Source organism: Leuciscus leuciscus (genome assembly GCF_965113295.1).
Source record: "Leuciscus leuciscus genome assembly, chromosome: 8".
Taxonomy (NCBI): Eukaryota; Metazoa; Chordata; class Actinopteri; order Cypriniformes; family Leuciscidae; genus Leuciscus; species Leuciscus leuciscus.
In genome coordinates this window covers 26,782,025-26,796,795 of record NC_138732.1, presented here as the reverse complement: position 1 = coordinate 26,796,795, position 14,771 = coordinate 26,782,025, and the positions used below count along the sequence as shown (strand labels likewise).

General features: G+C 37.0%; 1 protein-coding gene across 2 annotated transcripts in view; it reads right to left on the bottom strand.

Annotated features, from left to right (window-relative positions):
* Window positions 1-5,085: 5,085 nt before the first annotated feature.
* stx3b (syntaxin 3b) overlaps window positions 5,086-14,771 on the bottom strand; it is a 28,778-nt gene continuing 19,092 nt past the window's right edge. Inside the window, exons 5-11 of one of the 2 annotated variants that reach the window (XM_082177768.1) lie at window positions 14,646-14,716; window positions 14,460-14,568; window positions 14,202-14,275; window positions 9,872-10,006; window positions 7,768-7,878; window positions 6,138-6,229; window positions 5,687-5,825 (exon numbers count right to left, since the gene is read on the bottom strand). In XM_082177768.1, coding sequence (XP_082033894.1) covers window positions 6,146-6,229; window positions 7,768-7,878; window positions 9,872-10,006; window positions 14,202-14,275; window positions 14,460-14,568; window positions 14,646-14,716 — 584 coding nt within the window. In that variant the 3' untranslated portion in view covers window positions 5,687-5,825; window positions 6,138-6,145. Of the gene's footprint in view, window positions 5,826-6,137; window positions 6,230-7,767; window positions 7,879-9,871; window positions 10,007-14,201; window positions 14,276-14,459; window positions 14,569-14,645; window positions 14,717-14,771 lie in introns of both variants that reach the window. The other variant, XM_082177769.1, reaches the window with a different exon arrangement.

Sequence of the window (14,771 nt, the reverse complement as noted above, 5' to 3'; positions counted from 1 at the left end):
CAAACTTATGTTGTCAGTGGTACTGTTGTGTTCATTTGTTCACTCTAGATAATAATATGATACTGCAGTATCATTCCATGAAATTTTAGTTTAGACATTATTAAAAAAATAAAATAAACACACATTTGTGTAATTAATTAGGCTGTTGAGTCCGCACCTTAGTTTCCCTAATGTGGATACTATATATTTAATTTGAATGCTTACCATTAAGAAAAGAAGCTGTAAAGGTAAGAAAACACAACAATCCCCAGAATCGCACAGCAAAGCATGATCATCATTTTCTTCTACAAAGAGAAAGATTGATATTTATGAGACAGCAAAAACAAATAAGAGAACAGGAGAAAGTTAGAAACAGGGAAAGAAATACATTTTTGGCACCAAATCTAACAGTTCTCACAGCAGTTCACATTGAAAAGTTGCTTATGGAAAATCAGGCACAATACTTTTAAATTGACAAAAGGGAGAAAGAGGAATAAAACAAAGGAAAAACTTATAGGTTTAGGGCCTGTGTGTGCATGTGTGTTTAAGAAAGAGAGATCACTCACTTACCATCAGCTGTAGTGCACATGGTCAAGAGTTTAGATTTAATACACATCGTGTGTCATTGGCTCATAATACAAACCAAAGAAGAAGTTCTTCTGTTCTTCCTACATGATTCTGCTTTTTGCATAAAGAATATACTGTACATACAGCTCACAAACCTGCTAAAATCACCTCACTGTGACAGTTCAGCCTGAACAGGCAATGCTACTGAGGCTTTTAACTTCCCCGTGTTTAAGGCCAAACTTGAATGATTATTGTCAACACGAGCCTTCTCATAAAATGACACCGTACTGATAATGTCATCCAGTACAGCAATATGTGCTCATTCATCACTATACTAACCTAAACTATGTAACTTTTGTCCCTCTAAATGCATGAATTTTGCGGAAGAACATTGTTTTGGATGTGCTTCAGCTCTGCGTGAATGTGCGGATGAATATAGTTATCCTTATGCTCATAAATCATTCACCAGGCTTAAGAGATATAACCAGCTTAGACGGTAAGGATCTCAAGCTGACTAGCTGAAGATGTTAGCAATACCCATTAATAGTCCTGGTACTTCCCTGAAAATACAGTTGTGGCCAGAATTATTGGCACCCCTGGTAAATATGATCAAAGATGGCTGTAAAAATAAATCTGCATTGTTCATCCTTTTGATCTTTCATTCAGAAAATTCTCAAAAATCGAACCTTTCATTGAAGTAAAAGAAGTGAAAGTGGGGGGTAGATCACATTATGAAATTTATGTTTTTCTCCAAAACACGTTGGCCATAATTATTTCCCCCCTTTTATTAAATACTTTTTGCAATCCTCCTTTTGTCAAGATAACAGCTCTGAGTCTTCTCCTATAATGCCTGATGAGTTTGGAGAACACCTGACAAGAGATCAGAGACCATTCCTCCATACAGAATCTCTCCAGATCCTTCAGATTCCCAGATCCATGTTGGCGCTTCTTCTCTTCAGTTCACCACACTCATTTTCTATAGGGTTCAGGTCAGGGGACTGGGACGGTCATCGCAGAAGCTTCATTTTGTGCTCAGTGACACATTCTTGTGTTGATTTTGATGTGTGTCTTGGATCGTTGTCCTGATGGAAGATCCAAGCGCGGCCCATTATGAGATTTCTAGGAGATGCTGTCAGGTTTAGATTTTTTATCTGTTGGTATTTGCTAAAATCAATGATACCAAGTGTCTCAACAAGATGTCCAGGACCTCCAGCAAAAAAAAAAAAGGCCCACAACATTAAAAATCCAGCTGTTTATTTAACCGTGGACATGGGGTACTTCTTATCCCTGTTTGCACCAAAAGCTCTTTTTTAAGTTTCATCTGAATTTAGACACACGTTCTATTCCAGGCAGATTCGTAACATCTTCAGTTGATTGGTAAAAATGGGGATTTTCAATGATTTAGCTAATTTCTTACAGCCACTTTCTATTTTGTGAAGCTCAAGAATCTTTTGCTGCACATCAGAACTATATTCTGCGGTTTTACTCATTGTTAAGGGAATTTGGCCTTTGTGTTTCCTCATATTTATACTCTGAAATACTGTGAAACAAGAAGTCATAACTATACAATTGCATGTCCCTAGTCACCCTGGTGTGCTAATTTTTTTAAATATTAATGGGAATATACTTCAATGATATTTTACTCATTAAATCTTTTTAGGGGTGCCAATAATTTTGGCCAACATGTTTTGGAGAAAAACATTTATTTCATAATGTGAAAAACACCATCTCTTCATCGTTTTTACAACATTTCAAACCCCTCAGTTCTCGCCATCTCAAAAAAGCAAAGCTAACGTTGGTTCCTATTTTATTATGAGCTCTGTCGCCTTCTTTCTTTGCCAACAGACTCTCCTCTGTTCTGCATTTATTTAAACCAGGTGATTCCCAAGGATTCAAGATTAAGCAGCTCCATGTCAACCGTTCTCACTCGTTGTGACAACTATCCTCTGCCACTCCCACACCATGAATCAGGGTAAGACAAAAACACACTTTGGAAGGAGGATTGATGACTCGTTTAAATAAAAAAATAATAAAATTACATAGTATATCTTTAAGCTATATTGAACAAAATAAGTATATAGTATACACTATGTAGCTTTTATTAAAATATCATTCTTTCGCAATGTATTTTAATTATTTAATGTATTCTCTTAGAAAGGGATGAATTCAATTTGTGCCTGCACTGCATTTTTTTTTGTTATTAATACCCCTCCTAAAAAAATTAATTGAGGTAAATTTGTGGTTAAATCTACATGATAATTTAACTTCGAAATGGATAAAAATCATAGTGATCCATTTTTTTTACATAAAAAATATTGTTCTTGGCACATGAAACAAGAGTGCTCTGAATGTGGTGTGGTGCAATGATACTTGTTATATTTGATCTTCAACTCCTTAACATTCAATCCCAAAACATATTTAATGTTAACATATAATATGTTTTGAATGATACACGTCATGATTTATTAATATATTTGTTTTCAGTTCAAATAATTGAATGCATTACGAGGCACACTGAACCTGAGTGATACTTGTACACTCAAAAAAATATTTTTGCCTCTTGTTCAGGTTATTTATTTAAAATGAGCTAAAGCGACATGATTTTTGAACATTTTGTCACAATTTGATCGTTTTAAATCCACCTAATATACTTAAAACTGAAGTTTACTATGTTGTTCTTGCGTGGACATCCTTGACCCTCGTGATGACGAAAATGACGTCATGCGGACGGCCAAAGTATATACTTTGGGCTTTAAGCTGTGGGCACTCAGTCATCTTTACAAATGACAGTACTGATAACAATCTTTCTTATTTGTTCATTATACAAATTGTGTAAAATGATGATTGAAACTAATTGTTTAAACATAATAAAATTAATGAAACCACGGTAAATTAATAACAAAATTAAGTTGGACCAACATAAGAACATTTTGTTTGACATATGTAATGAAGTTAAGTTAAAGATACAAAAGTAAATTCATTTGACCTAAAAAATATATGTTGACCCAACTAAACTGATTTATTTAGAATTAAATACCAAGTTCTGGCATGAAACTCTTGATGGCGCAGGCTGATAGGTCCTTAACTCACCTGGCATCGATCACATCATTATCTACTGTACAGTGCAGCTGATGTTGCTTCAGAAACCCTCTACCTCCCCAGCTCCACCTGTATAGATCTGCTACAGGGGTTAAATCATGTATGTTACATGTACAACAGCAGCAGCATATCTTACATGCTCACAGCAATGTCTGTGAATGTATTGGCAGTGGCAAGTCTCTGTACAGCGTAGCAGATCTATTCCACCGAGAACAAATACATTACCATGACAATCTCTCCGAGAGCTGTCATGACAGAACTGAATTAAATTGTGTAAAAACTTTCATCAATTAAATTAAGGGTAATGAATTTTTTTTTTTTTGTGTGTGTAATTTGAATAGATAACTGAGTAAATTGAAGCACTTAAATTCTAAACCTACAGTGATGAGGCTGATATTATGTAATGTAGCGCAGTCCGTAACCATATATTTATGATTGGTGATAATAGTTTAAGAATTTAACTACCGTATTTTCCGCACTATAAGGCGCACTTAAAAGCCTTTAATTTTTTCAAAAAACGACAGTGCGCCTTATAATCCGGAGCGCCTTATATATGGATCTGGCGCCTTATATTAATGTCTGTAAAACAACCGCTGACTTAAACCTTTTGTTTATACTTTCGCCTGGCACCGGAGCGCGAGCCTCCGCTGACTGCGCGCGCACCTCCCCAAACAGACGAGGCATTTATACTTGACGCAACTGTTTTGTTTTAGACTGAACACCAGACCATACAACTGATTTAGACGCGCAAACTGGGTGCCGGTGTGATGAGATGTACTAATATCCGTCTGCTCGGGCAGATTCGGCTCAAAGTCGTGCATCTTCGGATGCGGAGGCGCGCGCGCTGTCACAATGACGTCGTTTTGCCGCGCGCGCGCCTCCGCATCCGAAGATGCAGGACTTTGAGCCGAATCTGCCCGAGCAGACGGATATTAGTTTTTTATTACCTTCGCGTCGAGTATAAACAAGGTTTTACAGCTCAGCCACTTGTTTTTTCATATTTTTTTGCAAGCGGTAGATCTTGGTTTACATTTGGACTTTGGATGTGATCTTAGGCTTGAAAAGGTTGGTGACCACTGCATAACGCAAACCCAGTCAAACGTTTGACTGCAGTATCTTCTATTCTATGCGCCTTATAATCCGGTGCGCCCTATATATGAAAACAGTTCTAAAATAGGCCATTCATTGAAGGTGCGCCTTATAATCCGGTGCGCCTTATAGTGCGGAAAATACGGTATTGAAAACCTATACTTGTATTTAAACCCATTAAAACTATTCAAAACCATATTTGTTGACTGCTAAATATTGGGGGATGCATTATTATGCATATAATAATGCATTATTGCACATTATCACCAGCAAATATTCATCAGTAAGCAAGTGACATGACCAAAAAAAAAAAAAAAAATTCCATAAATTTCTCATGTATTTACAACATACTTAGAAAATATATAATGTAATTTATTCATTTGGTTAATTCTGGTTTTCCCATACAGAAGTTTGTCATCACATTAAAAAACAAACAGATGTGCGCTTCCATTCTGGACGACCCATCAATGCTTAGCTTATTGTGTTCATTTCACAGGGTCTTTGTACAGAAGCCGAAATCACCTCTGAGTCTCTGGGCCCTTTTGATCAAAAACATTTTAGTAGCTCGTCCAGTAGATCTAGCCATTGAAGTCTGAGTAAGTCTTAAGAACACAGGCTAAAACAATAAAAACATTAAGGCATGAAATGGTTACCTTTCCCTTGTGAGTCTCCTAAAAAATCCCTTATTCGGTGCTCATTTGATTTGTCCATGTATTTAAAATATGCTTCCTTCAAAAGCCATTCCTGGCATGTAGTAAAAGTTCCTTAAACATTTCCCGTCATGTCCTTACAAGAATAACAAAAAAAAATCTGTTTCCTTGACCATCACTCAAATTCCAGCAGAGTAGTTTCCCATTGGTTTGTGCTGATGAAGGGAGGGGCCACAGGTGGAGGGGGCGGAGCATCTGCTTCATAATTCGAAGAGAGGATGAAAAGGAGAGGAGGAAGTGATCAGCTATAATAAAGGAGAGTTCGTGAGCAGCCACAGAGGAGATGTGCTGATGGAGAGGTTATCACAGAACCTGTGTGAGGATGATGATGATGATGATGATGAGCACAACAGCACCAATCACACCCAGTATGATCATCTTCTACAAAAGACGAAACAAACACAGTCCATTAATCCAACAGCAGCAAACATCGAATAACTTCAACCCATCACTATCAGAACAAACAACAAAGCCCTACAGAACCGTAACACACAGAGAACATAGAAATAAACACTACAACCAAACCAACAGATGCCCAAAAAAACAAACAAAGCATGCTTGACATCCCAGAGGAAGACTAGAGAAGATCAACTAAAATCCTGGTCAGAAGAGCTTCATATCTGCATAATAAACAAACACCAACACCATTCCCAGCTCCAAAACCTTACACACGTTCCTCTGAAATTTACTCACCAGAGACTTTATCTCAGACCTACAGATAAACCCACAATCAAGGCAATAATTGCCAAAATCGTCACAACCACAGACACTATAATGATTGTTTTCTGTGAAGAAAAAAAACAACAGATGCACACAACTGTTAGCATCTACTTTAACATTTGCGTAACAATTAAACGACTCATTCAGACATAAACTGACACAGATCCACTGACATTCATTTCAGGACTAAACTTGCATTCATTGAATAGACAATGTCTAGAAAACTGGCTTTGAAGAAAGAAAGAAAGAAAGAAAGAAAGAAAGAAAGAAAGAAAGAAAGAAAGAATTTTTTACTTTGTAAAAAACATTTTTGTGTCGTTTGTTGTACTTTTGTCTTTGATTTTGTCTATGCTGTTTTCTCTATTACTATACATTTAAAAGGGACAGTTTACCCACATTTTTTTATTCTGTGATCAATAACTCACCCTGTATGACTTACTTTCTTATGTGGAACATAAAGGAAGATATTTCGAGAAATTCCTAAGTGTTTTTTTGTCTATACAATGGAAGTCAATGGGGTCCAATGTTGTTTGGTTCCCAACCTTCTTACAAAAACATCTTCCTTTTTGTTTAATAGAAGAAAAAGTCATACAGGTTTGAAACGACACGAGGGTGAGAAAACGATGACGGAATATTCATTTTTGGGTGGAGTGTCCCTTTAAAATAAATGTAAAAATCTTGAAGAGCACAAAAATAAACTTGTTGTACCTGTACAACTGACAATTAAGAGGTATTTTCAGCAAGTTAAAAAAAATGTATATACATGGACAGACGAATCATTCACAGTAAGGACTGTGGATTAAGCAAATAGTCTCAGTTTAAATTTTAATGTTGAACTTAATGAATTTCCTGATCCTGTTCTCCCTTCCCCACATCATTTCCTGTATTTTCTATACTATCTGTATCAATAAAAGTGGCAAAAAAGGCCAAAATTGCCATGCTAACACATGGAGGCACGGTAAGCTCTCGCTCGCGCCACAAGATGCCGTTTGTCCTCACGTTTCAACACAGTTCTTTCTCAACTATATGTATTTGTTTGTAATATGTCAAATATTTCGTTGCCAACTAGCCATTAATATGAAATGTAAACTGACGACGTAGCTTAATGTTCATTTCATTTCCTGAAATACGCTGAAATCCTGTAATAGGAAGTTTCAGGGCATATCAGGATTAGTATTAATCACTGAGTTTGTTTGTGTGCGCGTGACTCTATGTGTGACGTCATAGGGTTTGGACACAGTACGGAGAGTCTTTAGGGAAGGGTGGAACAGAGGGACGGGACGGGCTGATAATCATCATGAACTCACACGCCGAGCCTCCTGCTGATATTTAGCAGCTTTTTTAGTGTCAGCAACCGCCCGCTCCACAAAGCCAACTGACTGGTCCATGTTGTTCTCAATCCTGTCAATCATACCACCCTACAATGGATTTCGGGTGAAGAAGAGAGAAGGAAAGAGAAAAAGAAGAGGAAATAGAGAGGGGGGAGAGAGAGAGAGAGAGAGAGAGAGAGAGAGGTGGGGGGCAAAAAAGGAAGAGAAAAGAAACAGCAGAAACCAGCGACTGTTATTGTAAGGTCAGCTTGAGCGGCAGGTGAGGTCCGTACCTTCCTGGATTTACTCTGATACTTGACTGCTTTCTTAGTTTCAGCCTTTGCAGCTTCAACGTGATCGACTGCTTTACCCACATTCACTTCAATGTTATCAACCATGTTGCCCTGAAACATAAGGGGGGAAAAACAATGAAAACACATATACAGGGTGTCTTTCACACATAGATGTGAAGATCGGGGCTAGTTGACACACAGGGAAGTTATTTCCGATCCTAGACTTAAACCGTCAATGTGTTTAATGAACTGTAACTTATTTACTGTACAATAATGTAGAAATGTTCAATATGTATTTTTTGGTCAAGACTTTGGCTCTATAGAAATTGGTTTTCAAAAACAAGCCCACCCTGATTTACTGGAGTAAAAAGTGTGACAACTAGCCCCGGTCTCCCCTATAGAACAGGGACTTGAATAAAATGGATTAATTAGAGAAATACCACAATCTTACCTTTCAGTTATCCTCCATAGCAAGCAGTTAAGCAAAATAATGGTGGATTGGTCAAAATAGTATATTATAAATATATATAGTATAGGCTCCAAAACCTTGTGAACTGCAAAGGTCTACATAGAGCTGCCTTCTACGGATCTAGTAAGTAATTGATTTGAAACACACCTCGGCAAATTATCACTCATGCGCGAATTATATTCTACCGTTCAAAGTTTTTTTTTAAAGAAGTTAATACTCTTATTGAGTAAGGATGCATTAAATTGATCCAAAATGACAGTAAAGACGTTTATAATGTAGCAAAAGATTTCCATTTCAAATAAATGCTGTTCTTTTGAGCTTTCTATTTCGTAGAAAAATCCAGAAAAAAATGTGTCACTGCAGCAATAACAGTTTTCAACATTGGTCATAATAAGAAATGTTTTTCGTGCTCGAGTCTGTTCGCGTCCTTGGACTCCTAGGAATTATACGTTTATATGGCAATGCTATCAAAGCCAAAATGAATCTGCAGCAGTCAGGTGGTACAAGTCGGAGGTCTCCGAAAATACAGAGATTTACAAGTAATATACTTAAATATGCTATAAATAATTGGATATTTAGCATTTTACTTGATTCTGCCCCCATTTCTTTCTTAAATGACAAATGCAATCCTGCATTACATGTTGACTGAATGGAGGTATCTTATATAATTATGAAGTTTAGATTTGCTGCCAACTGTTCTCCTTTAGTGTTTCTATGGCCCTGTATACACCTGGTATTAAGATGCATTCTGGTCGATCGGATCACAAGTGGACGGCGCTAAATACAGGAGTAAACTTTCACTTTCAACCACTTCCAGAGGTAGTCAAAAACACATTAGACCGGATTGCTTTCATAGTGTAAACGCTCATGTGGTCGAATGAGTCCAAACAGCCACAAAAGACCCTCTGCTCTCCGCCTACTGACCTAATGCGCAAACATTATGGGAAGTGCTCTAGACAGACGAGATTTAAACTGTCGGCTGAAGACCCAAGTTTGGTTTGAAGATGAAAAACATACCAAGCACAATGTTCTCTCACCATTCCTGATTTCTAACACACACTCCCAGCGTTCGGCTGGTCTTGCGACGGTCAGAGTAAATGTGTAAATGTGAATATGTCTCCCTTTGTCTACTTGTGATCCGATTGACCAAAACAAATTTTATTACCAGGTGTAAACAGGGCTTATGATGCTTAAAATGTTGTCTAGATAAGCAGCTCGCAGGGTTTTGGAAAACAGCTATTGACATTAATTTCTTCTAAACAAATCTTGAAGGTGTAATGGGTGAATAAAGTTTGTGACCAAATTAAATAAAGCAAAAATGAATGAGAGGAAAACAGGCAGTAAGGGAAATAAAAAGGTATGAACAAAGAGGAGTTAAGAACACTCACATGTGAAAGAAGGGGCTGATGGGAAGTCACTCCGACCTGTTGCAAATGGCTTAGCAACCAAGAGACCAAACCAACAGAACGAGTTTGAACAAAGAGGAAGAGAGGAAAGGATGCTACAGACCAGACATAGAGAAGCAGAGAAAGAGAAGGAAATACATGACAATGAGGGGAAAGTTAGAAAACAATGACAGTGTGAAAGGATGGAGAAAATATTGGACAGATGCGTGTGATGAAAGTGTGTGTGTACCTGGCTCTCCACCAGCATGGCGATGTCCACAAACATGTCATGCAGTTCCTTGATGCTGCTCTCCAGACGCACAATGTCTTTGTGACGCGCTTCAATCTCACTCAGCGCTTGTTTAGAGATCCCTGAATCCACGATCTACAACACAAACAGCAGTTTTATCAGGATGTAGTATCAAAAGATTTGGGGATTACTTGGTCTTGGTCTCAAAATATTATGGTCAGGTTATGGTCTAAGACAAGGGTCTCAAATTATCACTAGACTAGTGGTGTTCGCCATCAGTTAAACGGTTACAACATGTACCTCAGATGTAACAGTGTTAAGAGAACACTGCTTTAAAAGCAACATGTTACACTGTTCTTTCTAATAAAAAGTAACCATTGTTACTTTATATGAAAAGTATTGCGTTTGCATTACATTTGTATTATAAAGTACGTGGGTGGGCTACTTCTGCATTGATGCTATGAGATAAGGGTGTATTTACACAGCAACCATAATCACAGGAAATAATGAATCACTCAAATGTTACATTTGTGACAAAATATTGCTAGATGTGCTGATTAGGCCGGCCAGAGTCAACATATTTTAATAAAGTTATTTTGATGTTGTATTAGAGGTGGTCAATATGAACAAAATATATTTTTTTGCCACCAATCCGATAACGTCAAGATTTTGAAAATAATTATAATTAAATTATGTATTCATTTTAATAATATTTTTTTCATTTAAAATTTTAAATATTATTAAAAATCAAATTTCAGGATTCCAGTTTTTTTCCCCCAGGATTTTATATATATATATATATATACAGGGTGCGATTTGTGAAAAAAACAGAGGGGGGGATGTTTTGAAACATTTTTATTCATATTCATTTTATTGTTCTATCGCACTGACGGTTCACATTACAGCGCTTAGTTTAATAGGCTAGGCTACTTCCAGGGGCGTTTCTAGGTTTTAAAGACATCAGGGTTTGAGGACAAAACATCAGGGGCTGGGGGAGGGTAATTAGATAACATGATTTGATGCAGAGAATAATGTATATTTTAGGTCTATGCGGGGGGCAGACTGGTTTACACCAGCCCACATTACCTCACAGACAGAAAATTTGGGTTTCTCGGACCTACATATGTGCATTTTAAGGTGTTTGAAGACCAAAAAAATGGATAACAATAGCTTTAAAAGAATGTCAGTGGGCAGTAGCATAAATTATTTGTCAAGCAGTTGACAGGTGAAATATTCAAACACATTCCAGGACAATATACAAATATAACTTATATATAGGCCTAATATAAATATATATTTATACTTATGAATTTTGCTTATAGTTTCTGTAATTAGCAAAGAACATTTGTGTTAAATAGGAATACATTGTAATAATGTTAAGCTGACTAAATCACACGACTGCACAGCAGTTCACACGCACTCACAATAAAAATACAATATAATTTAAAACAAAGACAAACTCATTATACAAAGAAAATAATATTACAGATCTAGACAAATTAAGTTGCTTATAGTTAAAAGAATGTCATGAACGATCATTTAGGCTATGATTGCATTATGCGTGATATTGAAAAGTGCGCGCCTCGAGCACACAGCTGACACGACAGGAAAGTTTGTTTTTCTGAGTTTTATATTCTGACATATACCGTGACAACATCTCATCTGACAGAGGAGTGTGCGGCGCTGCTGACTTTATAAAAAAAATAATTAATTGCTGTGAGATTGTTCGCTGTTGCGTGCAAATCCTGGAGATATTCTAGGCTGAAATCACTCACGTGGTGCGTCTCTGTGTGAGACAGATTCCAACAATCACCAGTCAGAGACAGCAGCAAAGCCAAAGCACAATGAAAATAAGGCAACTTATGATTTACATGGTTTACATAGGCTATTGTCCGGTTTCATATTTGTCTGTCAACTTCTCAAAATGCATTCGGAGCTACACTCAAAACATTCTGAAGGCTGAAATCCCGGCAAAATCGGCTAGCGCCGCCCCTGGCTACTTTTATATCAGCCTCTGCTGAACCACGGATTGATTGCAAAGTTAAACCATCACGGTAGAAACCGTTTTACTGCTGCTGTTAAAGTAATAACGTTAACTTTACATCGCGATGCTGAGCTACAGTGAAATGATAGAAAAGACAGATGCATCTGTGTTAGTCAATTCGCCTCATTCGCGCGAATTGGACGTGCCCGCGCCGCGCTAAAATCCTCGCGCCGCAGGAGTCCAGTTTACGTTGAAATTTAAATCACTCGCGCCAGACGCTCAAGAGTCAGTGAGTAATCAAAAAACCTTTGCTTTAGCCTCAATTGAGTGAAACACCGTGTGTAACTTCGGCCATTCTCAGTGGTGTGACTCATGACTGGGACACTAACTCTGCTTGTCATCATAGAAACAGATAATCAGATTGTGATGTTTATTCCCGCTTCAGTAATATGCTGAATAAGATGCCTTCCTTTCGAAACACGACACACTGCCCACAACCGTCTCGCAAGTGTTGATAGGCTATTACTCGTGAGGTGTAACCAATCAGATAGCATTGAGCAAGTCTGCAGAGTGGTACAGAGAGGCTGCGGCAGCTATAAATAGCGCATTTTAAAATAAAATTGACTTTAATCAAACCACGGATCCGTGATAAGTTTTGTGATCCGTCTCGCCACTAGTGTAGTAGCACTGATCACTTTGAGGGGGGAATACATTTTTTCCCCACCGGGGATAAAAATAATTAAGCAGAGGCAGGGATACATTGACCAGAAAGGGGGAAATCCCACGCATCCCCCCCAGCAAATCGCACCCTGAATATATATATATATGAAGAGTTCAGATGCAAAAGCCTCTAAGTGCCATTTGAAATTTTCTTCTAGAATGATACTTTTTATCAAGCTCGTATATTTAAGTTCAGTAATTTCACTTAAATGGCAGTGAAGATTACCTATTAATTGTCATTTAAGTGAAATTATTGAACTTAAATATACGAGCTTGATAAAAATTATCATTCGAGAAGAAAATTTCAAAAGGTACTTAGAGGCTTTTGCATCTGAACTCTTCATATATATATATATATATATATATATATATATATATATATATATATATATATATATATATATAATTATTATTATTTAAATTGTATTATTTATTTCTATATAATATATATATATATAAAATTGTATTATGTAATTATATAATTGTATTATATATATATAAAATCCTGAAAAATATATATATATAAAAATATAAATAGATTTTTTTTGGGGATTTTATATATATATATATATATATATATATATATATATATATATATATATATATATATATATATATATATATATATAAAAATAATACAATTATATAATTAAATAATACAATTTATATTTATTTATATATATATATATATATATATATATATATATATAATATTATATTATATATATATATATTCATTATAAAATTGATGTATTCATTACAAAAAAGATATAATTAATTTACATCCAGGTCTAGAAATCACACTTTTAAATCCAAGCTGCCTCATATATCCATGTTTTCCAAGGCTTTGTGGGAATCCTGGTTTCTCTTCAACTTTTATTCAAATTATGAATGGGTTATATATAGCCTAGAAAGCACGCAAAGACAGCTCCCTTTATAATCACTAAATCACTCATCTGTCACTCATCTCAGTTCGCAATCTCACAAAGTTGCGTTATAATCACTAAAATTGTCCACACTGCACAATGAATCTCTTATGTAATAGTGTCTACACTTTGTTAATGAGAGGACTTCTCATTTAAGAAAAGAAAGCACCCCCGTAGAACCGGGCCTGACTGTATAATTCGCTCATCCTCTTCTTCTTCTGAATCAGTTTCTGGTTCAAACATACATGGCTGAATTACACCAATATTTCCACTTGTCATTGTGCACAGTTTCCTACAGTAAAGTTGAGCGAGTGGATCAGGTAGTCCGAGCTGGCGTGAGTGAGTGGAGGCGGGGATCATTTACATATTCATGGTCCTGCGTGTACTAAATTAAGCAAAGGTGTAGAGTTACAATAAGACTATTTTAAGACATGAAGAAATTATTTTCACAGGAAAAAAACACATAAATATGCCATTTTGAATATCAAAGATGAGTTTTAAGGGATGAAATGATTGACAGCAGGGGGGACTTTAAATAATTTGAAGTCATCTTGAGTTCCCCTAGTGGGTATTTTCCCCAGTCCCATAATTGAGAACCACTGCTTTAGAATATGGATGGTGTATGGTGTATGTTGGTCTTGACTCCAGCTAGGCCCCACACACACACACACACACACGCACACATGAAGGCACGCATTACCCCTGCGGTGAAAACGGCTGCGTTTCCTCCCTCCAGCATCTCCTCCAGCTCCTCATCAGTAGTGGCTTTACCAGCTAGAGCCAGAAGCAGAACAAAAGCAAGTCAAAGACAGAAAAGAGGAATAGCACAGTGTCAGTTTGACACGCTTCAACCGCAAGCCTGAGAGAGAAACGTCACCCACTGTGAGGGTGAGGTGATGTTCAATAAAGTCTCATGCACTGGTGTTTAGTCAGGAGTGAGAGTGCGGGCGACACTTACTGATCTCTAATTGTCTCTGAATGCGACCTTTGCTTTTCTCTCTGAAGTCCACCTGAGCTTCATTGTATTTGGTCATCACATCAACAAACTTCCTGGAAAGAACAGCGTGCTGGCGGGGCAACATGAGAGCGGAGTTAATAGAGCGTGTGTATTTGTGTGTGTTATGCGAGCGGGATGTTGACTCACCTGTGATTTGCGTATTCTCATGTCGGCTGATACTCTTTCTGCTTCTTCTGCCTCGAGATTCCTTTCAATGGCTGTACGGACACATTCACACAGCGCAGGGTTACTATAGTTAACTACAACCAAAAC